This window comes from Suncus etruscus, chromosome 13 (assembly GCF_024139225.1).
Source record: "Suncus etruscus isolate mSunEtr1 chromosome 13, mSunEtr1.pri.cur, whole genome shotgun sequence".
NCBI lineage: Eukaryota > Metazoa > Chordata > Mammalia > Eulipotyphla > Soricidae > Suncus > Suncus etruscus.
Window position 1 is genome coordinate 91,653,530 of NC_064860.1, and position 25,860 is coordinate 91,679,389.

Here is a 25,860-nt window from a genome sequence, read left to right on the forward strand (position 1 = left end):
TTCTTAGGTAAATTTTTCCAAAGTTAAGTTTTGTTATAGCTTGTTTTTTGTTTTTCATTAACCCTTTGGTACATATTCTCAAAGTGAGTTTCCTGTTCCTTCAATTTTATATGTAGTAATATACATTTCTTTGCTGAGAATTACTTGTTAATATGTTCATGGCAAGCAATTTATATATTGTTGACTATTTGGGTTTTGATATATTTTTTACTATTTGATCATCTGAGTATGAAATGAAATGTTCCATAATCAGATGACTTACCTTCAGGAAGGGGAAAAATTTATCTTGAATGGTAGGTTTCTTTGAATCATTGATGCTGCTTTGTAAATATTTTTTAAATATTGTTAGAGCTTAAAACCATTTTTATATTTACAAACAAGGCAAGAATCATTTCTTACCTTTGTATGATTACTATCAATTACATGGATAATACATTCATGATAACAATTTAAGGTTTAGTCCTCCTACTTGTCTTAATGACATTTGAATTTAGTTTACATTTCTGTAATGACACAGTTGCTTATTAAATTCATTTTTATACAGAATCTGTGCCCTATGTTTAATTCCTATTCATAATGTTTCATTTGAAGACTATGATCTTACTTTGTAGTTTCATAAGAGTTAAGACCACAATTGAAGCTTATGGAAGGCTGGAGTGATAGTACAAAGGGTAGGTGCTTCCTTTGTATGTGGCTGTCTGTTCTATCCTTGGCAACATATGTGGTCCCCTAAGGCCTCCAGGAGTGATTGCAGAGGCAGGAATAAACAGAGCACTTATTTCCCAAACCAGAAAGTAAAGAAAAGATGAAATTTATGAGAATATAGGTTTGAATACCATTCTAACTCATTAAAAACATTTTATTACTCTTTTTATTAGTATAAAAAGTACATTGCCTTGGGGTGCACCGACCTGGAGAGAAAATGACTCTTCTGAGTCAAAGAAACCCTTTACTGGTCTTTCTGTATCCCCCTTAGTTTCTTGTGAGAGAGTGTAGTGAGGGTTGAGAATGGACCACTATTGCCAGGAGCCTTTGCTTGCAATACTCTGACAAGAGGTTTTTCTTGAAACCTAGTTTAATGAATAGAACAGGCAGTATAGTGAGGCAGGGGCCTTATGATAAACCTCTAGGCTGAGAGAGGGAGAGGGAGGAAGTGGGGGAGAGAGAGAGAGAGAGGAGAGAGAGAGAGAGAGAGAGAGAGAGAGAGAGAGAGAGAGAGAGAGAGAGAGAGAGAGAAGGAGGAAGGAGGAGAGAGAGAGCAGTATAGAGAGGCAGAAAAGGAAGAATAAAGGATCCAAAATCTGTAGAAAGCACAGCAAATAGCACCTGGAGTAGAAGCATTTCAATAGCCAGCAGTTGATATGCTCCAGCTCCAAAAACCCACCAACTTCAGCACCCTGCACTGGAGGTGGGGCTTTTTACACCCCCATCAATTGCTACCCAATGACAGCCAAGGGCTATCTTAAAGGGGCAGATTCCTTTTATGGATGTTATAGTGGTGTCCTGGTAGTGTACCCTAAGATCTGTGACAGTGATAATTGGAAATGATCACTCTGGACAAGAACTGGGTGCTGAAAGGAGAAAAGTAATATGCATGGTACTCCTTCAGTAGCAGTATTTCAAAACAGTGTCTAAAAAGAGGAAAAAAAGAAAAAGAGAAGTAAAATGTCTGACATAGAGGCAGGCATGGAGAGAAGCCAGGGGAGGACAGGCGGGAAATGGGACATTGGTGGTAGGAAATGTTATATTGGTGAAATGGATTGTACATTGTACGACTGAAACTCAATCAAACAACTTTGCAACCGAAAAAAAAATCTCAAATTATGAATAATTTATAACCACTGTGTTTAAATAATGATTTCTTTTAAAAATAAAAGAACTAGGTAAAATTTTTGATTTGTCTGATAACAGGACTGCTAGTTCATGAAACAATATATATTTTCTAGTGTGTTTGTTTAAATTCTTGGTTGTATTATAGGAGGGATTTCTACATTGGGGATAAATTGAGAATACACAAATTTTTTCAGTTAATAAATTTTATTTTTGGGCCACACCCGGTGATGCTCAGGGGTTACTCCTGACTATGTGCTCAGAAATTGCTCCTGGCTTGGGGGACCATATGGGACGCCGGGGGATCGAACTGTGGTCCATCCTAGGTTAGCGCAGGCGAGGCAGACACCTTACCGCTTGCACCACCGCTTCGGCCCTTTATAATCCTACCTCTTTACTTTTGTTTTTCTTGACAATATATGTAGTAGATTGGTGTGTAGCATTGTTTTTCTTGTGACCAATGTTCTATGTATACCTTAACATGATTCTGAGTGTAATATCTAACTACGTAATTAATTGGTTAAATAACGATCTACAAGAAACATATACATTAGACATGATTGGTTATTTTATACATATTTAACTTTAATTGATTACTTTATATATGCTTATTTAACTTTTAAGACATTTTAATTTCTAGATATTACCAAGTCTTTTTTAAAAAGTTTTAATTGAATCACCATGAGATATAGTTAGTTCATGATTGAATTTTAGTCATGAAGTGTTCCAATGCTCAATGCTTTTACCAGTGAACATGTAGACTTTATAGAAAGTAATCTAACATTAGAAAATTTTTAAATTTTTCACTTTATAAAGGAAGATATTATTTTAAAGGTAAATTATCCAATGTTGTTGGTTTATAATTTTGACTGCTTATATAAATAATAAAGCTTAAAATAATCCTTGAATGATATCTTTACAGTAGCTTTAACTACAGTGAATATTATATGGGATATTTTTGCACATAAAATAACTTTTGAAGGGGGCTGGAGAGATAGCACAGCAGTAGGGCATTTCCTTGCATGCAGCTGATTTAGGACAGATGGTTGTTTGAATCCCAGTATCCCATATGGTCCCCATGCCTGCCAAGAGGGATTTCTGAGCGCAGAGCCAGGAGTAACTTCTGAGCGCTGCCAGGTGTAACCCAAAAACAAACAAACAAAAATATTGAAGAATGAAGATTGTTCAAATTTTTCAACAGGAAATCTTAATCTTAGAATATTTTTTTTCTAAATTCATTAGTCCTTTCTAGAGTATAATAATCTCTGTTTCAAATGTTTAGAAGGTTAAATTATTTAGGCTTTCATTTTTATCAAAGAAGATGGCATGTAAATGTATTTGTTTGAAACATTTTAAATGCTGTATTACATATTCATGAATTTCCATGAATACATGAATAACATGTAAAACCTTTAGAAAAAAATATGTAAAATAATGGTCTTACGTTTAAGTGAACCCGAGTAGAAGAACCTGGGAATTATTCAAGCAAAGGTAGCTCCAAGTTGAAAAATTTTTACAGTGGTTACTTCAAGCTGAGATAAACTGCCAATAAAATGGTAAATTCATACTTGTGTATATGTGCCCTCTCTGAGCAAACAAATTAATCTTGTGCAAGAACTCAAGGATATGGAACATAAAGAGAAAAAAAGTAATAAACTAGATTTCATTAATGTTTGATTTTTGAGAATTGCATTAACATGACAAGGGCATGTGGGCAGAGAACTAGTTCAGTAGCTAAGGCATTGTATTGCACAGTGCTAGTTCCTGGTTCAATCTGTTTCACTGCATTATTGTTCCCTAGGCATTGTCAGGTCTGATCCCTAAACACAGAGTCAGGTTTAAGTCTTGAGCACAGCCACTGTGCCCACCTCCCCGACAAAAATAAGACAGGCATACCAGAATGAGAAAAATATATCACAAGTTAAAGAAGTTGTAAGCAGAATAAGTAAAGTAATCTTACAGCTCAGAAATAGGAAGAGAGTCATCCAAAGTAATTCTTTTTTTTTTTTTGGGGGGGGGGTTTGGGTTTTGGGTTTTGGGCCACACCCGGTGGTGCTCAGGGGTTACTCCTGACTGTCTGCTCAGAACTAGCTCCTGGCAGGCACGGGGGACCATATGGGACACCGGGATTCGAACCAACCACCTTTGGTCCTGGATTTGCTGCTTGCAAGGCAAACACCACTGTGCTATCTCTCCCGGCCCAGTAATTCATTTTTTTTAAAAAAGGTCAAAGAGGGGCCAGAGTGGTGGCACAAGTGGTAGGGTTTCTGCCTTGCATGTGCTAAGCAGTTCGATTCCTCAGTATCCCATATGGTCCCCCTAGCCAGGAGCAATTTCTGAGCACATAGCCAGGAGTAACCCCTGAGAGTCCCCGATTGTGCCCCCCACCAAAAAAAATAACCCCAACAACAAAGGACAAAGAGATTTCAGGTTTCATCAATGAATTTTAACTGATTATCATAGTAAAAGGTACTTCTTAAAAATAATTAACAAATGAATTGAATTATCCTGCAAGCTCATTAAATTGGCTATTTTTTTAAAAAAATTTATTTAAATACCATAGTTAAAGATTTTTCATAATACATCTTACCTCCCACAGATTCATGAATCAATTTATGATTGAGTTATAGTCATATAATATATAACAACATTCTCTAGTGCACACATTTCTCACTACCAATGTCCCAGTTTCCCTCTCATCTTTCTTGGTGCTCTCTTCCCTCACACCCACTTCCTCCTCCCCTTCCTGCCTCTGGGCTGGCAGACAGGCATTCTCTTGTCTCTTTCTCACTCACTCACTCTCACATGTGCTTTCCCTCTCTCCCTCCTGCTGGCCCTCCCTCCCCTCCCTCTCTACCTCCCTTCCTTTCTTTTTGATACTGTGGTTTACACTACTGTTAATGAAGGAACACTATGTGTGTCACTTTATCCCCTTTGTGGCTAAAATGTTTAAAATGACCGTTTTATAGGAATAGTACTATCATAAGACCCAACTATACCACTTCTTAGTATCTATTTCCAAAACAAGAAAACAATTCTAAAGAATATACGGAGCTCTAGTGGTGGTGCAAGCAGTAGGGTATCTGCCTTGCACGTGCTAACCTAGAATGGTATATATATATATATATATATATACAATGAAATACTATACAGATATCAGAAAGAACAAAAGCATGCACTTTGCTGTGACATGTAGCTACAAAAGACCAAAGGCAAACACCATGAGAGAACGAATCCACAAAAACATGTTTGGCATGTGTGTGTTTGTAGTAGTGTGTAGGGTTGAAAGGGAGAGCCATTGAGAATCTAGTAATGGGTGTGATGTTGGAATTCCATAGTGACATGAGAAACCATCAGTAACTATTGTAAATCATAGTATCTCAATCAATAAGTATTAAAAAGTTATTTTGTCAACAGAATTAAAAATAAATCTTAGAAGTTACTGTATTTTTGCCTTATACTTATTTTTGTCCTTAAATCTAAATGTACTTTATGAATTAGAAGTCTAAACACAAATACTGTTTGCAATAATTCTCTTATCTCCCTTTCAAGTCTTGTTCAGAAGGATTTATAATGAACATATGATACTGTTTGAATTCACAAGCAATGACTCAATTTAAGTTTTTATTTAAAAGTCCTATAAAGTGGGGCCGGAGAGATAGCATGGAGGTAAGGCGTTTGCCTTTCATGCAGGAGGTCATCGGTTTGAATCCCTGCGCCCCATATGGTCCCCCGTGCCTGCCAGGAGCAATTTCTGAGCCTGGAGCCAGGAATAACCTCTGAGCACTGCCGGGTGTGACCCAAAAACCACAAAAAAAAAAAAAAAAAGAAAAAAAAAAGTCCTATAAAGTGACTAATCCTTTTCTTGATGTCAGTTTTCCTCCCCGCCATTATGAACTATGATCTACAGTTCTTAATTAAAAAAAAAAAAAAAGAAGAAATGTGCTATGTGGGTTATAAAATTTGCCAAAGGAGAAATGTCAAGGCAGCTTATGGCAAATCTGAGTCATTGCCTTAAAGTGAAAAAAAAATCTTGTTGAGGTCTCATTGCTCTGTCTTCTGCTTAAGGCAGATTTTTTTAAATAAAAATTTAATTGAATCACTGAAATATACAGTTGGAAAGTTTTCATGATTGATTTTCAGTTATACAAGTCCAACACCCCATCATTTTACAAGGGTACTTTTCCATCCTTAATTTCCTTCTTGTCTTCTTCCATGTCCCCTCCACTGCCTGCCTCTGGCAGACGTTTATCTTCTCTCTTTTTCTTGGAATATTGTTACTGAAGGGGTATCATGCATATCACTTTATCTCCTTTTAGTACTCAGTTCTTGTCCAGCTGATCATTTCCAACTATCATTGTCATATAGTGGTTCCTTCTCTGCCCTAACTGCACTCCCTTGCTCTTTGTGGCCCTGTTGGTCCTTGTTTCTATGGTCTTTGCATATTTATTATCACTAATTAATATACATAAATATATACCACAAATGAATATGATCATTTTATATTTCTCTGCTTCTAATTTTGCCCATCACAGTACTCTCCATATTTATCCATGTATAAGCAAATTTCATGACTTGATTTTTCCTAACAACTGTGGCAAAATTTAACTTCAGTAATATCCCAATTGTCGTTCATCCTCAAATTTAAATTATAATATTTATCTTTGATAACAATTTTAGTGTCTCACAAATGTACTCTTTGTTCTCCCTTGTATGTGTGACAGATGCTTCTTCCCATGGTCCTCTCTTTTCCTTACTCTGTTGACTCACCTTCATTCTCTACCACCAGCTTCTCATGGATGCATAATCACGAATGCATTGTGCATTCGTTTAGGCCCTTTTTATTTGAATGTAGAAGCCAAATTGAAACTAAGTTAAAATGTTCACAAGAGAATATGACAGGGGTCTCAAACTCAATTTACCTGGGGGCCGCAGGAGGCAAAGTCAGGGTGAGGCAGGGCCACATAAGGAATTTCACTTACCGAATATTCGCAATAAAAAATCGTATTAGTAAGAAGAAAAAACGCAAAAAATCGCATTAAACATTTGCATACCCCAAATGGAACTGCTCGGGGTATGCAAATGTTTAATGCGATTATTTTCTTACTAATGCGATTTTTATTGCGATTATTTGGTAAGCTAATAATCGTGAATATTGCGATATTTGAAGGCCGGCCGCGGGCCACAAAGTATTGTAAGGAGGGCCGCAAATGGCCCGCGGGCTGCGAGTTTGAGATCCCTGGAATATGAGTTTGAAATGTCATAAACATGTTTAAACTTAGATGAGGAAGAATGAAAAGATACATTTCCTCTTCTTGATGCATTTAACTGGTGTAATGTTAAAATGCATTCTATGGAGTGGTCAACATTTAAATCATCTGTCTTATCAACTCATTTGAAAATATATTTCCTCAAACTGTATTAAATATGAAGTGTTATGTTGTTTGGAAGAAGAAAATAAAAGTGGGTCTTTATGTTTAATTATTGAACATGCTAAACAGTAAAACTTTCATCATTACTGTTGGCATAACTAATTTGTTAGAGGATCCTCTACCCATAAATTGTTACCAGGAGAATATTTTTTCCGTTGCCTTATTTCTTTGTTCTGCCAAATAATATTCACATGGTTAGAGACCTTATGATTCTATGAATACAGGAAAGCACCTAGGCCTGCTGTGAAATTCACCACAAGTTTTAAAGAACCTTTGTTCCACCTGTATTATAAAGTTCCCCCAAATCCTTTTGAACTAAAAATGAAATTCTAGCAAAGCATTCTGATCTGCTTTGGAGAAAAACTGATAGAAGATTTTTGTGGCTTTTGAAGCCACTTTTATTGATAATTTTCTTTCCTTCTTCTCTAGGAACTTATATAGAAATGCAACATAAACAAAAAAAGCAGGCTACAGTCGAAAGCAGACATCATTGATGGACTTACTGTTAGGTTTACTAAGAGATAGAAAGCACATACTGGGAGCCAGAGCGATAGTACAAAGGTAGCGCATTTGCCTTGGATGTGACCTATTGGGAGGTTCAAGCCCCAACATCCCATATGGTCCCCCTAGCCTTCCAGGAGCGATTTCTGAGGGCAGGCTAGGAGTAACAACCCCTGAGTGCCATCAAGTATGGCCCCAAAACAAGCAAACAAAAAAACCACGTGCTGTGTGTAATCAGAGATGTAGTCTCATTCCATTTAGGTTTTTTGTTTTTGTTTTGGGGCCACACCCGCTGATGCTCAGAGATTACTCCGGCTATGCTCTCAGAAAACGCTTCTAGCTTGGGGAACTATATGGGACACTGGAAGATCGAACTTAGGTCCATCCTGGGTCAATCGTGTGCAAGCCAAATGCCCTACAACTATGCTATCACTCTGTCCCCTCCATAGAGCTTTTTGCTGCACACTCAACCCTGAAAAACTGCCCAGGTAGAGTGGTCACACCTTTTCATACTTAGCACAATGCAGTAGTAACAGAGAAATAAATGCTCAGGTCCATGACGGGCTGCTTCTCCGAACAGTATTCCCTCCCCACACACACAAATGACAAGTATCACAATAAGGAACAAAGAAAGTGAAAAAAGAATATTTTGATTTAAAATCTTTTATCAAATTTAACTACTAGAAAACAGAATTAAATAAAAATAATAGAGTAGAAAAGAGAAGTGGATCACCTCAGAAACAGGGAAAAAGGGCTAGGGAAATAATCTGTCCAAGTTTCAAACCAGGGATCCCAGAGGAAGGCTAGGATAGAGGACATACTTCCTGAGACATACGATAAAGGAGACTAAAATAATGTATGTCTAGATAAGAGGAATAAGAAAACATCAATATCTAGATATATTTAAAAAAAATTGGATGAAAGAAGACCTTGAAAGCTTCAGAGAAAAAAATGTATGATAAAAAATAGAAACACTATGTCTTTTTAAAAAATATACAGATGGTCTTCACTGTCTGATGCGTTGCTCTTCCAGGTCTCATAGGAAAACTTGAATTCTCTTTCAAATGTGTGCTCCTTTTCTATAACATTTGTCTGTGAACAGGACTGTTATTTCTGAACCTACAGCTGCTCCTTATCTTCACACAAACAACAGAGTTCTCCATGTGATAACATTTAACTCTTCTATTTTGTTGCCACCTCATTTGCAGACCTTCAGCAGGTTTTACTTCTTCATAATTTTTCACCTAATCATGCATAGTCCTATTGATTGAATTTCTTGATTTGGCTGGCTTATCTTTTCTTTGAGACCCATAAAGTCTTACCCTTTACCTTCACACCTTCCCCCAGTATGTAACAGCCTTCTTCCCCAATCTTACAATTGATTCAATGTCTGTAATAGAAACTAATCACCACCGAGGAATTTTTATGGTCTTCTTTGTCTTCTCCATTAGCTGCCCTCAGTAATAAAGGCCTTTCTGCACCTGAGTTGGTATTTCTTTCTCCTTTCATTGTAAACAAAAGGAAAAAAAATCTATGTTCTGGTTTTCTTGATGGAATGTGATCCGTCTCCCATTTTCCTTTAATCTGTAGCAGCAATCTGCTATTATTCACACTATTATCCTTTTTTTTTTTTTCACAAATAAACCTAATGCCCTCTAAACCTTTAATGAAGTATGTGCCCTACTTTTATTCTTATTTCCTCATACTCTCTTTTTTATAGGACTAAAGCTTCTCTAGACTTAACTTAGATATATAGATCTATTGCATTTTCTGTCTTTGCCTTCTCTGTTCCCTATTATGTCATATCCTGGATTGTTTTATGCTCTGTGGACCAAGCCACATGCAATAGCAGTAGCATTATCATCACTCAGTGCTCAGATTAATATTTCTAAGTCATTACTTTCACCAGTTGCTTCCATAAACTTGACTTCATTCTGACCTTTCTTTAGACCCACCATACCTAGCCTTGCACTCCCTTTTGGATATGCACATTAGCCCATCCTCCTATAAAATCTGGCTTCTCACTGACACTGTTTAACCTTAGTTTCCTATAATTTAAGGTCCTCTAGAAAACTGTTTAACCCCACCTCTCTATACCTACCTTGATCATACTTGTCATACCTGTGATTTACAGTATATTCCCACTATTTGTTACCGTATTTCCAAAAGTATGTAAGCACCTTAAGAACCAACTTATTTTGTACAAAGATCTGACCTGAATTGTCATGAATTTTTGGCTATTATTTTATTCACTATAAAGTGAAAATATTTTACACATATGTTTGACTATAGTAGTATGTACATACTTTATTGAAGATAATTTGTAAATCTATGGAATATGTAACTATCACCTTTATAAATAAATGCCTGAAAAATCCTGAGTTCCTAAAATATTTGTTTCTAAAAGTATCACATAAGAAATTAGAGGATCTCATGGGTTGGGTTATAATTTGGTTAAGTCAGAGATGACTTTGTGCCTACAATATAAGTCTCTGTGAAGATAGAAAAGAAAAAGGGAAAGCATAAGTAGACTTCTCATTTCTTACTTCATTTAGCTATTGTCTATTTAGTGTTTTAATATCTATAAAATGAGTACCCTGAAAATAGCATCTTACAGAGATGGTTTCTATTTCTGTTATCACCTCCTTTTCTTTAGTATTATAGTTTTTTCCTTTAAAAGAAGAGATTGTATATGTTACCTTTTTAAAAGATCATTTAAGATGCTAATGGGAAATATAAGTAGATATTAACTGAATATGTTCTAAGGATCCCTTAGGTAGCTTATGGGTAATTAAAGTCTCCTTCATATTTAAATTTCAACCATTCTATTACATTCTCCATAGAAAAGGGACATTATTGCCAAAATTATATGATTCCTATATTTTCTTGCCCCATTAATGGGATGGAATATGGAAAGTAGTGGTCTGTAATTAGAATATTATCATTTTAAGATCTAAAATAACCAGTATGGAAAATTTTAGAATGCCTGTTTAAGTTTTAAAATTACTTTTGCTGATACCAATTTATAAATACAAGTCAGAACTCTTGCCAGTACATCAAATGCTCTGAGTTAAAGGGTTAGCTGGTTTGAAATTGCTTTGAATTATTTTAGAAGTGTGAAAGTGTGGTTTCTTTTTTTTTTTTAAAGGCAAAATTAATAATGACAATGAATTTTCAAAAAATCTGTTGTGAACTCAACTTTAACTATTCTATTTTTCTTTAATTTAATTTAAATGTAGATTTAGGGTGCTTGAAAGCAAGAAGAAACTTAGATGCTAGTTTGACACTTGAAAGATCCTCTTAATCCTCTTAATTAGGCTTAGAATTTGATTCTTATATTTTTCTGTATTGTTTATTTTTTAAATTTCAATAATTTTAGTCTTTTATTTTCCTCCTTTATTTTGGATTTCTTTGTTTGGGGGGGGACATGTTTTTTTCCCCACTAATTTCTTGACATTAAATTGTCTATTTTAAGCTGATTTTTGCTTCCCTGATAAATGCCTACTGTTCTATGAACTTCCCTCTTACTACTGTTTGTGCTGTGTTCCATATGTTTATGTAGCTAATGTCTCCATTCTCTTTGCATTTAGGAATCCTTTAGGTCTTTCCTTCACTTTCCCCTTGTCCAAATGATTGTGCAGTAGTGTACTGTTTGTGATTTATTTCCAACTTAAAATTGTATTAGTTGATAGTAATTTTTTTTAATTTTCTACTTTTTATATAATTTTTATTTTAATTATAGTGGCTTACATATCTTTCACAGTAACATTTTAGGTACATATTAACATTGAATCTGGAGAATTCCCATCACCAAATTTGCCCTCCTTCCTCCCCTGTTCCCATCTTGCTTCCCATATCTCCACCCTCACCCCAAGGGCTGCTAGAGTGAGTGGTCCCCTCTGTGTCTAGTTTACTAAGTGATCAAACAACTGTTTGGTCTTGGTACCTCCATTATTTCCCCCTCTTTTTGAGAGGCAGAACTAGATAGTTCTGGTTATGTGGTTTTGTTTTAAGAAAAGAAAAGCAATAAAATAAAATTTTTACTTTTTTTATTTAATGAAGACTTGTTTGTATCTCAGCATGTGGTCTATCCTTAAGAATGATCCATGGGCAATCAAGAATGTTTGTTATGCTCTTGGAAAGAAGGAACTCTATAGGTGGCCATTAAACCCATGTCTTCTGTTTCTTTCTTTAAGGCTGCTGAGTGATCTATCCAATGGTATGAGTGTGATATTAAAATATTAAAAATTGTGCACAGATTTATAATGTGCACTTATTTCTTTTTACTATCTTAAGATTGAAATCTATTTTGTCTGATATAAGTGTGGCCATCCCCATCTTTTTAGCCTTCTGTTGCTTATGTTTCTTTTCCAACCTTTTACTTTGAATTCACATTTATTATGATAGCCCAAATAAGATTAAGCAACAGAAGCTTTTTCTGGTATAAGTCAGATAATATTGTGCTATCTCATGGATCTCTGATGTTTGCTTCACTTTATTTGTTCTTTTTGGATGGATCCATGCATCTTCTCTTCTAACACTCTGCTTTGTTCCTCTGCTTCTGTCCTCACTGCTTAGTTCTTGTATTGTGGTTTTTGGTTTTGGGGTTTTTTGTTTGTTTTATTTTGTTTTTGTTTTTAACTCATCAGATCAGTGATTTCTGAGTAAAGTTATCTTATACTTTCTCTTTCCTTGTTGGTATTTTCCACTATTTTTTTTTCTTCAGTGCAAAAAGTAGCCTAATCACTATCATTTGAAATCATCATCTGGGAAATTATAGAGTTCTCTCTGCTTGGGTTCATTCCAGGGTTCTTACTACCCATGAGTTTAGGTGAATATCTCTGCTTCTTCAGTAAGCCTGGTGTTACAGCAGCCTTCCCTGTGTCAAGGGATTTAGTTGGAGAACAGAAGTCTCCTTGTACCTGGAGGGTAGAGCCAAGGCTCAGGTTGGTGTATACCTCATCATTGTGGACCTTCTGAGTATTTTTATGTAAGGACTTAAGGAGATCAAAACCAAGGTAAAATATTTCATTAAAGGTATGACAACAAATTTTATTTTGAAAAAAAAAATTAGAATGTATATTCAACAGAAGTAATGAAACATATTTATAACTTGTAAGTAAGAACACTGCCTGCTTTTGGACATGACAATATTGATGGTAGCAACTAAGCTATCATAATTCTGTGGTGACTTAAGAAAAAGTCTAGGACTACCTTGTGGGATAAAGTGTCTGATCTATCTTGTCTATAAACCTCGTGATTTAAGCATACCTTTGAAAATGTGCAGTGTGAATATTGTCTAGTTATTGTAATGGACTCATTTCATCCTTTAATACTATAAATTAGGAGAGCAGACATTATACTCTTAAGATATTATTTTACTGCAAGGTACAAGAAATAAAACAGGAGCATGTCCTCAAAATTTAAGTATTAGCCTACAGCAAATGAATGCTTTTGTTTATCCCTGGGCAATGGAAGATTAAAAACTCAGAGTATCAGATTGCTGAAAAATATATTGTCTGTGTTTTTCTTAATCAAGACTGCTACACAGATCTTGTTGAAGAGTTTGGATGAATATAACCCAAAGCAAGTGGCAAAAAGCTTCCAAGAATTATGTATCACTAGTTTCTCCTCTACACTGTACCATTTCTCCTTTCACTTACTCTCCTACAGTCAAATTAAGAAAGAGCTTGTTATATTCACTAGTTTTTGTTTGGGGGCTATACCCAGTAGTCAGGGGTTACTCCTCACTGCACTCACTGCTAATGGACATATGGAACCCAGATTGACCATATACAAGCAAGTGCCCTACCCACTTATGATCTCTCCAGTCTGAGAGAGAGAGAGAGAGAGAGAGAGAGAGAGAGAGAGAGAGAGAGTGTTGGCTTAAAACATTTTCTGGACATGCATAACAAGAATTAGAATCTTAGCTCTATAAATATGGGAGTATTGTATTGTGTCTCTAAGTCCCAATTGCTCATCTTTATTATGGAAACAATGACACACTTTTTAAATACCTCATAAACATTTTGTATAGTGCCATAAGGGAAAAGGAATAGTGGATCTTCTTGTTAGTCTAATAGATTACAGTATTATTTTTCCTAAGGTGAACTTAATGGTGACTGTTTGAACCATATTGACATTGAGCCAACTTTTGTGTTCTCTTTCATTTTAGTTTCCTTCGACTCTAGGCTTTCTCCTCCAATCTATAAGATTATCAGAGATTGGGAATCTTTTTTATGATGTTCACCCTCAAGATTACAGTTTAATTCTACTCTCTTTCCTGCAGTTAGGATTATAGAACCAAGGTTTCTGGTCTTAAGTAGTGCAGGTTTCCTAGAATGTTATAAGCCTGATACCTCCATGACGATAACTGAAGTGGAAGTCAGAATAGCTGTTGTGAGCAGGAAGTACATAAGCAACTGGGAATTGAGCATCTATTTTATGAGTTTCCCATGAAATTTGTCACACAAGGGGATTACTAAATCCCCTTGGGGAGTAACAGAAAAAGATGCAATGCATTTACAGACATAGAAGTGATCCTTCTTAGACATTGGGAAATAGGAAATGTAAGCAAGTGAATCTCAAGTGTGAGGGAATAAGATCAAAACAGAATATGTACATTTCACCTATATAATGCCATAAGGCACTGCTCATGATGTAATTATTAGAAACTGGAAACTAAAATAAATATTAGTATCTTTAAAATAAAAGGTTTGATTCACTTCCAACACTTTTCTCTCTTGACATTATTCACAGTTGAATACCTTAAAGGCCTTTGAGAAACTTTGCTTTATAAATGTTCCTATTCTTAAAAATTTTATATGAGTTGAGAATTGACTCATGCTAACAAAATTATCACAAAGAGTGGTAGTACAGTTAGAGAAATAACTACACTACCAGTTACCTTGACAACGATAGAGAAATACAACACCTGTCTTACAAGACAGGCAGGAGGTGGGGAGGAAATGTGTGAAGTGAACAAGGGTGGCGGGGAAAGTTGCTCTGGTGAAGAGGTGTGTGCATTTTGTGGCCAAAACCCAATTATGAACATGTTGTAACCATTGTGCTTAAATAAAGAATTTACTAAAATAAATAAATAAATTATCCCCCTTTTAAAGAAACATTTTAAGGTCTCAGGGAGATACTATAAAGGACGAAAGTATATGTGTCTTGCATTCACCAGACCCAAAGTTTGGTCTCTAGCACCACATGTTTCCCCCGAGCATTCTTGTATTGCTCTGGTGACCCTGTCTGCTGCCACAGTATCTGAACCCTGGACTTGAACCCACACAACAGGGCATCTGTGCATTATGAGGATTGGCACTAGGCCCACTGAGCTCTGCTAGGAGACCCTCTAAAAACAAACAAGCAAGCAAAAAATCTTTATTCAAAGATTAGTGCCTCTTTAGTATTCAAATTTCTTTCTCAACAGAATTACAAATTACTACATACCATAATCTTTCAAAATTTATTAATTGTTGGAAGCAGTAATGTTAAATCTGAATTTCAGGGACCTATATTAAGAAGAAATCTTATGAATCTGCCCTTCTAGGTAATATAATGGGAAATAGCAATAATGATTTTTATTAATTACTGTATTTTTCGCTCTATCAGACACACCTGACCATAAGATGCACATAGATTTTAGATGAGGAAAACAAGAAAAAAATATTCTAAAGCAAATGTTGTACTAAAATATTTAATAAAAACTAGCAGAATAATATTTCAACCAGTTTTTTTTTGTTTTTGTTTTTGTTTGTTTTTGGGTCACACCCAGCAGCACTCAGGTTACTCCTGGCTCTCTATGCTCAGAAATCACTCCTGGCAGGCTCGGGGGACCATATGGGTGTCAGGATTCGAACTGATGACCTTCTGCATGAAAGGCAAATGCCTTACCTCCTTGCTATCTCTCCGGCCCCATATTTCAACCATGTTAAGTGAACAGCAGTCAACGTGACATTAAGAATCATTATGACTGTCATTAACAAATGGAGAGAGTTTAAGGTTCAATCATGTTACAGTTTTTTGGGAACCCCAATAACTAACTCCACATCACTAGAGTCAGCATTGGCTCCATAAGATGCACAGACATTTTCCCCCCATCTTGGCGGGGGGAATAAATCTTATGATATGAAAAATACAGTAAGAGCCTAAACTGCTTTAACTTTTACTTGATTCTAATAGTCTTTATTGTTGCTCATTATAATATGGTCTGTCATATTTCTAAAAATATTTAAAAGGGTAAATGGATCACAGTCTTAGGCATGTTTTACAAATTCTCTGAGGAAAGGTACTTAATGATAGGAATGTAATATTTTTATGCCTTGAGGAATCTTTACCATGTGAATTATGCATGGTAGCCTATATAATATTTATTATGTGCCATATCCTGTCAGATTCTAGACATTATGATTTCTTGGTGTTCTTTTCTTCATTGAGTATTTGCCCTGCGAAGTAGAATATAATGAAATGGAAAGGCAGTTTAGCTCAATGTTGTTGAATTTTGATTGCTATAATACTATATAATATTCCACTTTTATTATGTAATATGATATATATTATATTTAATAATTATATTATAGAAAATATGATACATATAATATAATACCACTTTAGGAATACAGTTTGGCATATTTGGCAAATGTATACATACCGTCACTCCAGATAAGAACTCTCTGTGACTTGGAGAATTTCTTGAACATTTCTTCTACCATCAGTCCTCCCCACAACTATCATGATTTATTGCACAATATCATAGCATGCTTTTTAAGAGAACTTCACATAAATGGAACACAGTGCACTTCTTTTGTCTTCAATACCTTTGGATCAGCGTAATGTTGATGAGATCCATATTGCTGTATGAATAATTTATTTTTTATTGCTGAGTCGTATCTGATTGTATGACTACACCATGATTTGCTTATTCATTCAAGTTTAAGGACTGTTTTATTCCTGGGTTTTGAAATATTGGGAATAAAACTCTTTGTGTTTTTTTGTAATATTTTTATCTGGCTTTGATATCAGAGTGATGCTTATCTCATCAATGAAATTTCATTACCTTTTGCAGAAAAAAATTAAGAGTCGACTTAATTGTGTGGTAGGATTACTAGTGTTTTCATCTGGCCTGAAGTTTTTCTCTGGATTTGTGTCCCAATACATTTCTGTCAATTTTATCTAGATTGTTGGCATTAATAGGCATCAAATTGATCATAAAATGTTTTTCTTCCCTTTAATTAAGATGAGATCAGTAGTAATGTCATATAATTTATTTTGATAGTTTTTTTAAATTAGAGGCTTTCCAATTTATGAATCTTGTCAAAGAACCAGCTTTTGTTTCATTAATTTGGTCACTATTTATTCATTGTTTATCCAGGGATCAAATCTATTGAATTAGATATATACAGTTTACTTTCCAAACATTGCTCAGGGCTTTTCCAAATATTGTGGACATTTCAAAAGATGCTTAATGATTTTTGATTGATCTTTTTAGAATTAGGAAATATATCTGTATACATTTTAAATTTATTGAAACTACTTTTATTATGTATTATCTTATCTTAAAAAAAAAAAGCTCTATTTTAGACACCATGAGTTATAATTCTGATTTTGAGAGGGTTTTATGTGTAAAAATTTCCAAAACCAAACCTTCTACCAGTGTCAGCTTCTCTTTACCATGAGTCAGTTGAAATGAAATACTTTATGTACTGAAACAAATGTGTATTCTACTGTTGATTACAATGTTTTGCCAACATGCCAATTAAGTCATATTGATTAATAGTGCTATTTAGGTCTCCTGTGTACTTTATTATTCTTTACATTACTATGTTAGTGAGAGAAATGTTATTTCTAACTATATTTGAGAACATAGATTTCTTTTATTCTATTACGTACTTTTAGCAACTTAATATGTATACACATGGTATTTCTAGATTAGTTTATCTTTATAGTTTTTCAAGATTTATTGTAATTTTCTTTGTTCTAAAATTATATCTGTTGCTACAACTTCATTTTTAAAGACTATGATTCAGGTTTTAATGGCATTGTGTTTTTCATTGTCTTAATCTGTCTGTATATCTACATTTAAATTTCACTCAAATAAAAACATCTTATCAAATATCATCTCCTATTGAGTCTGAAAATTATGATTTTAATGCTTCTAGATTAGGCTAGTCTCTGAAGCTAATACAGAGTTACTCTAAGGCAAGCTCCTGGGTTCTTGATTGTCTTTGAATCACTGTGTGTGCGCACACGAACATGAATGTACTTAGGCATGCACACGTTTGTGTGTGCACTACATACTTTCTCACTTTTACAGGATCTCAATCCTGTGCATTTCATTGTCTAAAATCATTTCAAATATTTTGTACCATTTTTAGTATTTTATGGTAATGGTTTCTGGGCTAATGTGTCATTTTTTTTCTGTCATGGGTGGAAGAAAGGTAAACGGGTATGCACAGTTACACCAAAACCACTAATGCCAACACTCCTGAAAACGCATGACATAGACCATAATAATTCTAATGTAAAAAGACAGTGGTACCAGGTTGTGGTCCATTTGGTGATAATGCAATAACTTTATACGTTAGAAACAAGACTGCCACCATTTAAGGAAGTATAAGGGAGAAGCATTAAGCAAAGTCATAGGAATAGAGTGAAATGCTTGAAATTTTCTTGTGAAGGCAGAATTGGAATGTGAACAGATGCAGAGCATCTTGTAGAAAAATAGCCAGGGGAAAAACAATGCAAGTCACAGTGTATAGAGAAAGTGACTGGATGTTCTGTAGCTCAGCAATTTCAGAAATCTCTCAATGTGGATGCATAAGAAGACAATTTCATCATACATCTTATAAATGAAACTGAACCTTTGATGGTGGAGGTGGGGTAAAGGTAATAGCATGATTTTCCTGTTTGCCATTAGAATTGAGAAACACATACAAAGAAGTGAATTAAAATGAAAAAATCACATAAAACATCAGTTCCTGGACAGGCATTAAAAGGAAGTATGCGATAGTTGCCTTTATTTCTGATTGACTAGCCAAGATTTCTGCCAGAATCTAAGTAAGTTATGTACTCATTCATGAATTCATGTGATTTGCAATCTAAGATGGTCTGGTTTCTTTAAAAATAGTTCCCAGTTAAATATTTGATTATGTCTGGAGTGATCTTAAGTGACAATGGGAAGAATGTGAGAGAAAAAACTAACAAATGCTTGAAATGGGATAGTAATGATGGAATGCAGATGAGGTGCAAGTTTGTGAGGCGTTTAATGGATCTAACACACTTAGGAAAAGAGAGTGGTCTTTCAACAGAAAGCTAATGAGTTTTGGGACTTATGTTCAACCAAGGTATTGAGAAGTTTAAGACCCTTTAGAACTTAAGCACTACCATTTTAGTTCATACTATCTTTGCAGTTTCTCTTGAGATAGGAGAACCTTAAAAATGTTTATATGACAAAAGGGAAGAGTCTTTGGAAAAGAGGAAAGTGAGATCTGAAGAACAGTGGATTAAAAGTTCTTAAGGCAGTGGGAGTGAACTACATTAATTAGAAGTGTTTCTAAACATGGGGCCAGAGAGGTGGCACTAGAGGTAAGGTGTCTGCCTTGCAAGCGCTAGCCAAGGAAGGACCGCAGTTTGTTCCCCCCCCCCCCCCGGCGTCCCATATGGTCTCCCAAGCCAGGGGCTATTTCTGAGCACTTAGCCAGGAGTAACCCCTGAGCATCAAATGGGTGTGGCCCCCCCCCAAAAAATAAAGAAGTGTTTCTAAGCTTGAGACAATCCTAAAGGAGAAAGACAGTAGTATGGAGGTAAGAATGGAAGGGGAAATGCTAGGGAAATGTTGAGAGATTGTCTGTTGCTTTATATAATAAAGTAGTCCTTTGGATGGGTTAGAGGAGATGGAGGCCTTTGTCCTTAGGCCCCAGCCGCATGGCTCTATCCCCCATTAACTGGCGGGTCTGCAAGCTCAAGTGGTCCCAGCGGGTAGAAAATTCATCCAGAGACAGGCATCAGGAAATACCAGTTTTATTTGCCCTGGCCATCAAGTGTGGCCTATATCATAAACCTATTTAAGCACATGCCATTCTTAGCTTGCCCAGCATCTTAACTCCTTTCAGCCATCTTTTCTCCTCTGACCTCCATCCAGGTAAATCCCCTTTGGCCCTTAGGCCAAATCTTTTATAACCTTCCCAAGACCCCTCCCAGAAATGGGAGGGTCTTGCAGGTAAGATCAAGTTACACAGGAAGAATGGGAGGATGGGGCCACAATTGTATTTTAAAACTCAGTATTTAACTTAGAAGTTCTCTGTAGGACTTAAATTTGATGGAAGAGATGATGAATCCAAATTGACTTCCAGTTTTGTATTTTTTCATTGCTAGAGCAAGTAGCGTAGCAAGGCTTTGTGGTTCTCATGACAATAGCAGCTTGAAATCTTAATTCTTTGTTATTACTAAAAATAAACGTTAATGATTCTAAAAGTTCTGCTTATGGATTTAAGTATCCTCTACATCTCTGAAAAGAAATGTTCATGTGAAAAGTGCATAGTAGAAAGCACGAGAAAGCAAAATATATATTAAGGTAAAGTATAATGACACTTAAAACACCAATAGCTTTAACAACTTGTGAATCAGCAGTTGAGGTCTAGATGAATTTTACTAACTTCATTTTAGGAAAATGAATACGAATTATAGTTCAAGTTTTGCTAGAATGTAGCACTTGCAAATTATGTAATCTAAATACATAACAAAATTTAGAATGGCCCCAAGTTTTGTAGAGAAACTATGCAAACAATGTATTCATCGATTAAAATCTTAGTCTTGGTTTGGTACCTTTATATTAAGCACCAGATATGTGCAAGACACCTTTGTTATAAACTGTAGTTTTGTTTAATGCATCGTTATACGCAGCACTGCAGGTAATATATGGAGTTGCAGAGTAAGAACATATGGGTTCACTGTAAGATTAAATGAAAACTTGATGTGTTGTGTCAGAAATTTGAATGCCACACATGGGCACATGGCAAGTGCAGCATGATTTTCATGCTTCTGATACTAATATGTAATGCAAGGCTCTCCCTCAGATGTGTGGAACTCCTTCTATTAAATGGTGTCTTACAAAATTTCATGTGTAGTATAGGTATTTATTCATCAATATATAATCAAATATATAATAATCAAATATATAATATATGAAAGAAACTTAAGCATTTACTTAGTTTTCTGTTTTTGTATAAAGACGTTATCTTATTCAAGTCTTACAATTCTCTCTCTTTTTTTTTTTATTTTTGGTTTTTAGGCCACACCCGTTTGATGCTCAGGGGTTACTCCTGGCTAAGCGCTCAGAAATCGCCCCTGGCTTGGGGGGACCATATGGGACGCCGGGGGATCGAACCGCGGTCCGTTCCTTGGCTAGCGCTTACAAGGCAGACACCTTATCTCTAGCGCTACCTTCCCGGCCCCACAATTCTCTCTTTTTATCCTTTATATTCAAATATGCTACTTCTGGCTACTTTTAAAGACAGAAGAGAGTAGATTTGTCTTTTAAGCATCATCATCATATTCCTTTGACCTATCATAATCTTATTCTGGGAAAGAAATCAGCATGTATTATACTTATTGCTGAAATACACATGAAACCAAAGACAGAATCATTAATCTTGACAGAACAAAGAAGCACATGACGTGCCTCTGGAGCTTTGGCATCAATATTCTTATATAAACTTGTCATTAGTTAACTAGTAAACTAAGACGTGCTTTCAAAGGGATACAAGAAATTCAGTAGTAAGTTGGTACATAGAATCTTCTCTCTAACCAGAGTCTTGCCCACAATATTCAGAGCCACAACTGCCTGTATGAAAATTGCTCTTATTAAAGTTAAGCATTAATTCCATGCATCTGTTTGCTAATTATTTTTTTTTGAGTCACAAATTGCTGTATCCGTTTTGGGGAAATGTATTAGTTCCCATAGTCAGACAGTCTCATAAAATGAGAAAAGTTAGCAATTCTGTTACTACTTATAAAGCCTTCTCTAAAATCTGGCTGTATGGGAGCAAAAATAGATCTTTATGCCTCTGAATTTCTTAGTACTATTACAATGCTGGTTATATTGTTATTCCAGACATTGAGTCATCCGTAGCATTCTCCCTGACTACAGGTTTCCACAGGAGTAATACCTGAATACAAAGCCAGGAATAAGCTCTGACTACTGCCACATTCAGGCTCAAAATTAAGTATTTGGAGTTTTATGACATTAACTTACGATAACGCTTATTCTAATTAAGTCTTTTTTTTGAAAGCTTTTTTTTTTCTTTTTGTTATTGTTTGTTTTATTTGGGGGCACATCCAGCCGTGCTCAGGATTATTCCCAGTTTTCCACTTACGGATCACTCCTAGAGATGCTTGGGGGACTCTATGGGTCCTTAAGATGTCAGGGATCAAACTTGGATCAGCCACTTGCTAGGCAAGTGCCATGCCCTCTGTACTATCCCTATCCCTTCTCTTGAACTCATGTTATAAACTCTTGTACCTGTAGAATATGGTCACTTCCAGTGCTGATCGCATCCCTACTTTCTCTACATTGTCACCTATGGGGTGGGGGTGGGGTAGACACCTGCTCTTTCTACGAAATAACTTCTACCCACCTTGTCTCATGTCAAGTTATGCAGAATCATTCCTCTATATTAATAAAACAAAATGAACACAGATAATCTAAAAATCCCTAGGTTGTTTGTGGGGGGGGGGGTTTGTCTTTTGAACAAGGGCCCACTATATAATTTGTGTAACTAAATTTAGCCCAAAAATCCATAAAAGAAAATGGAATTGGGGCAAGAGTGATACTACAACAGGTAGGGCATTTACCCTGTATGTGGCTGATATTGCTTTGATCATTAGCATCCATATGGTCCCCCCAAGTACTGCCAGGAGTAATTTCTCCATTCCGAGCCAGGAGTAATCTCTGAACATCACCACATGTAGCTAAAAGAAAAAGAAAGTAGAAAGTGGAATTGATCATGATGCATTCCATCATAAAGGTATGAGCAGGAAATATGGTAATACTGTAAGGAAATTTTAATGTGAAAATCTTGTACAAGAAATTATGACTTTGATTACACCATGGCAAGTAATATTTCAAATTTCAAAAATTAATGGGCATGTCTTCCAAATTCTAAGGTCACCACAAATAAAGACAGTGATGTGGAAAACATTTTGATATTTAAGCCTATAAACTGGAACATTCAGGCTTACTTTTATTTTTATTTAAAATCTTTAATATAGTAGAGGCTTGGGTACATACAAAGAAGGCAGGAAAATCTGAGCGAATTTAGACAGCTATAGATAAAGGCACAGAAATAAACTGATTACCACACAAACCATTTTAAAATCAACCTTCAGCTGAGAAAAATAGTAAGAGGTCTTCTGTGCTGAGTCTTCCATCAAAAAAATATGTCAACAAACCTGCATGACAGCCTCTGTACCATATGATCTATCTACTTTATTCCTTCCATAAAAGGTAGTCTGGAGGGAAGTGGAAGGGCTGTTGGGGAAAAGGAGAAAGGAGAGTGAGAGAAGCGTGGAAATTTTGTTGTCATTTAAGAGTACCTGTCTGGGGCCGGGAGAGATAACACAGCGGTGTTTGCCTTGCAAGCAGCTGATCAATGATCAAAGGTGGTTGGTTCGAATCCCGGAGTCCCATATGGTCCCCCGTGCCTGCCAGGAGCTATTTCTGAGCAGCCAGCCAAAAGAGTACCTGTCTGGCTCTTTTATAAATAGCAGTCTTAGTGGTCTTGGTTGCTGAGTTGTATCATGTGCTTGGTGCCTTAAAGTGCATATACATCCTTTTCTGTTTTCTTCCTAGACGGAACATTTGTCTATGCAGACTCAGTTCAAAGACAGAGAAGTTGGAGGTCTTCAGCACTCAGTAAGTAATATGCTCTTTTTGCCAACATCAGCCAAAGCAGAGTTTCTGGTTATGATATTCATTAAAGTGCCGCTGACCCTCCAGTAGATTTTATTTTATTTTCTTCTTTGCTATTTGATTATCTGTAGTATGGTTAACATACTTGAGCATACTTGTCCTTAGAAATAATCAAGTTTATCTAGTTCCACCTCTCAAACAGAGGGGGAAACAAGGGAGGGTACCAGGACCAACCAGAAATATGATCACTAAGTAGTAAGCTAGATACAGAGGGGACCACTTATTCTAGCAGCCCGGGGACTGCGGGTGGGGAATATGGCATGCAAGATGGGAATGGCGGTGGAGGGAGGACAAATTTGGTGATGTGAATCCCCTGATACAATGTTAATATGTACCTAAAATATTACTGTGAAAGATATGTAAGCCAATATGGTCAAAATAAAAATTTACAATATAAAAAAATTAATCAAGTTTGATGGGGCTGGAGAGCTAGCACAGTGGTAGGCCTTGCAGGTGCTTTGCAGTCAGCTGACCCAGGACGGACAGTGGTTCTATTCCCGGCATCCCATATGATCCCACGAGCCTGTAGGGTAGATTTCTGAGCACAGAGCCAGGAGTAACCCCTGAGCACTGCTGGGTGTAAGCCAAAAACCAAAAAAAAATTTTTTTAAATAAAAAAATAATAATCAAGTTTAATGTAACCCATAATCAAAGAATTTCATTCAAGGAGGTGAGGAATTTACAACATTAGCTGTAACCTAATCAGAAGAGAGTGTTTTTACAGTATTGTTTCTTGTTCACAGTTGTGTCCAACATCCCACCAACTTAGATCTCTTTAATTTCTCAAGCTGAATCATCAGGGTTCCTTAGTTTTTGTGCTGGTCATTCAACTTAATTCTTTAAGTTTGAATCATATTAAGGGACTTTGAAGTCCAAGAATCTCGTTCTCCAGTTTACCATACCTAATGCCAATTACAGATTTTAAAATATGCACTTACTTGACTGTAATCCCCATTAGTCACATATTTTATTTAGGAGCATCTACCACTTGGTTCAGATATTGTAAGAAACAAATGATGAGGGCTAGATATACCTAAACAGGCTGTAGTAACATGTCTTGCCTGAAGGAGGCCTTGGCCAAGTCCTAGGCTTCTTATGAGCCAGAAGTAGTTCCTGAGCTTTTTGAGTGTGACAAATAAATAAACATAAATTTACAAATATAAATTGACTTCGCTGTTCAATAACTTACAGGGTACTGAATCAAGGTCACAGACCATAATGTTTTCTATTCTTGCCTGTTTTTACCAGAGAGCTAGAAAAATGCAAACAGCTGCTCTACTAATGTAAGGAATGTTTGAATTTTTAGAATGGACTAAATAGCAGGCGGTTTGACTATGAAGAGGAGAATCCAGTGGAGGAAGATGAGATTCAGCAGATGTACCCCCTTTGCAATCAGTTGTGCTACCAAGACCTGAGCCCCAACAAACCTCTTCAAACCAATGACGCAGAAGGAGTCTATATCAATCCACGAGAGCATTATGTGTGATCTTCTTTTTCCATTGGATGTTCTAACCAATGTTTCTTCTTAGATTGGGGAGAGAAAATAAGGACAATAGTGAATCTTTGTTTTTCCTTATAGAAAACAATCCCAATCTAAGTGTTTCGGAAATTATGGCGAATGACTTGAAGCCAATAGAGAATTTCTTTCCTTCATTAAGAGTTTCTTAACCACCAGCTGTGTCTGTGAACTTGACTTTAGTTTTGTGTGTTTCTGGGAGGATGGTGTTTAACTACTAACATTTGGCCTAGGATGGCATGTTCATTTAAAAGTAGAACATCTGCTGTGATGACAGCAGTGAGTCTCCCGAAAGGAAGGCCTCAGCTGGGAGTATTCACATCCCTGGGACTCAGGCACATCGGCCTGTTCATCTGTAAGTCAAAAAGGCAGAAAAAAAAAAGACGTTCTGAGTCCGTTTCACTAATTATTCATATGGGATTTGGCTTTCCCTGACATTGCTCAGTATAGTTACAATATCTGTGCATAAATAACAGACCTGAGGGAAGAGGCAAAATTTTGCTTTTTATACAAACAGCAATGACAGCAAAAGGTTATGTATGTCTTTAAGGGTGTTGATTGCTTTTAAACTGCTGTGATACTATAATTTATATTGTTCTTCACTAAAG

At 36.0% G+C, this 25,860-nt stretch overlaps 1 protein-coding gene across 1 annotated transcript in view; it reads left to right on the top strand.

The window, feature by feature from the left end:
* NECTIN3 (nectin cell adhesion molecule 3) overlaps positions 1-25,410 on the top strand; it is a 97,038-nt gene extending 71,628 nt beyond the window's left edge. Inside the window, exons 11-12 of the mRNA XM_049785607.1 lie at positions 23,617-23,679; positions 25,043-25,410. Of these exons, the coding sequence (XP_049641564.1) occupies positions 23,617-23,679; positions 25,043-25,222 (243 nt within the window). The 3' untranslated portion in view covers positions 25,223-25,410. The remainder of the gene's footprint in view (positions 1-23,616; positions 23,680-25,042) is intronic.
* The last annotated feature ends 450 nt before the right edge of the window (positions 25,411-25,860 follow it).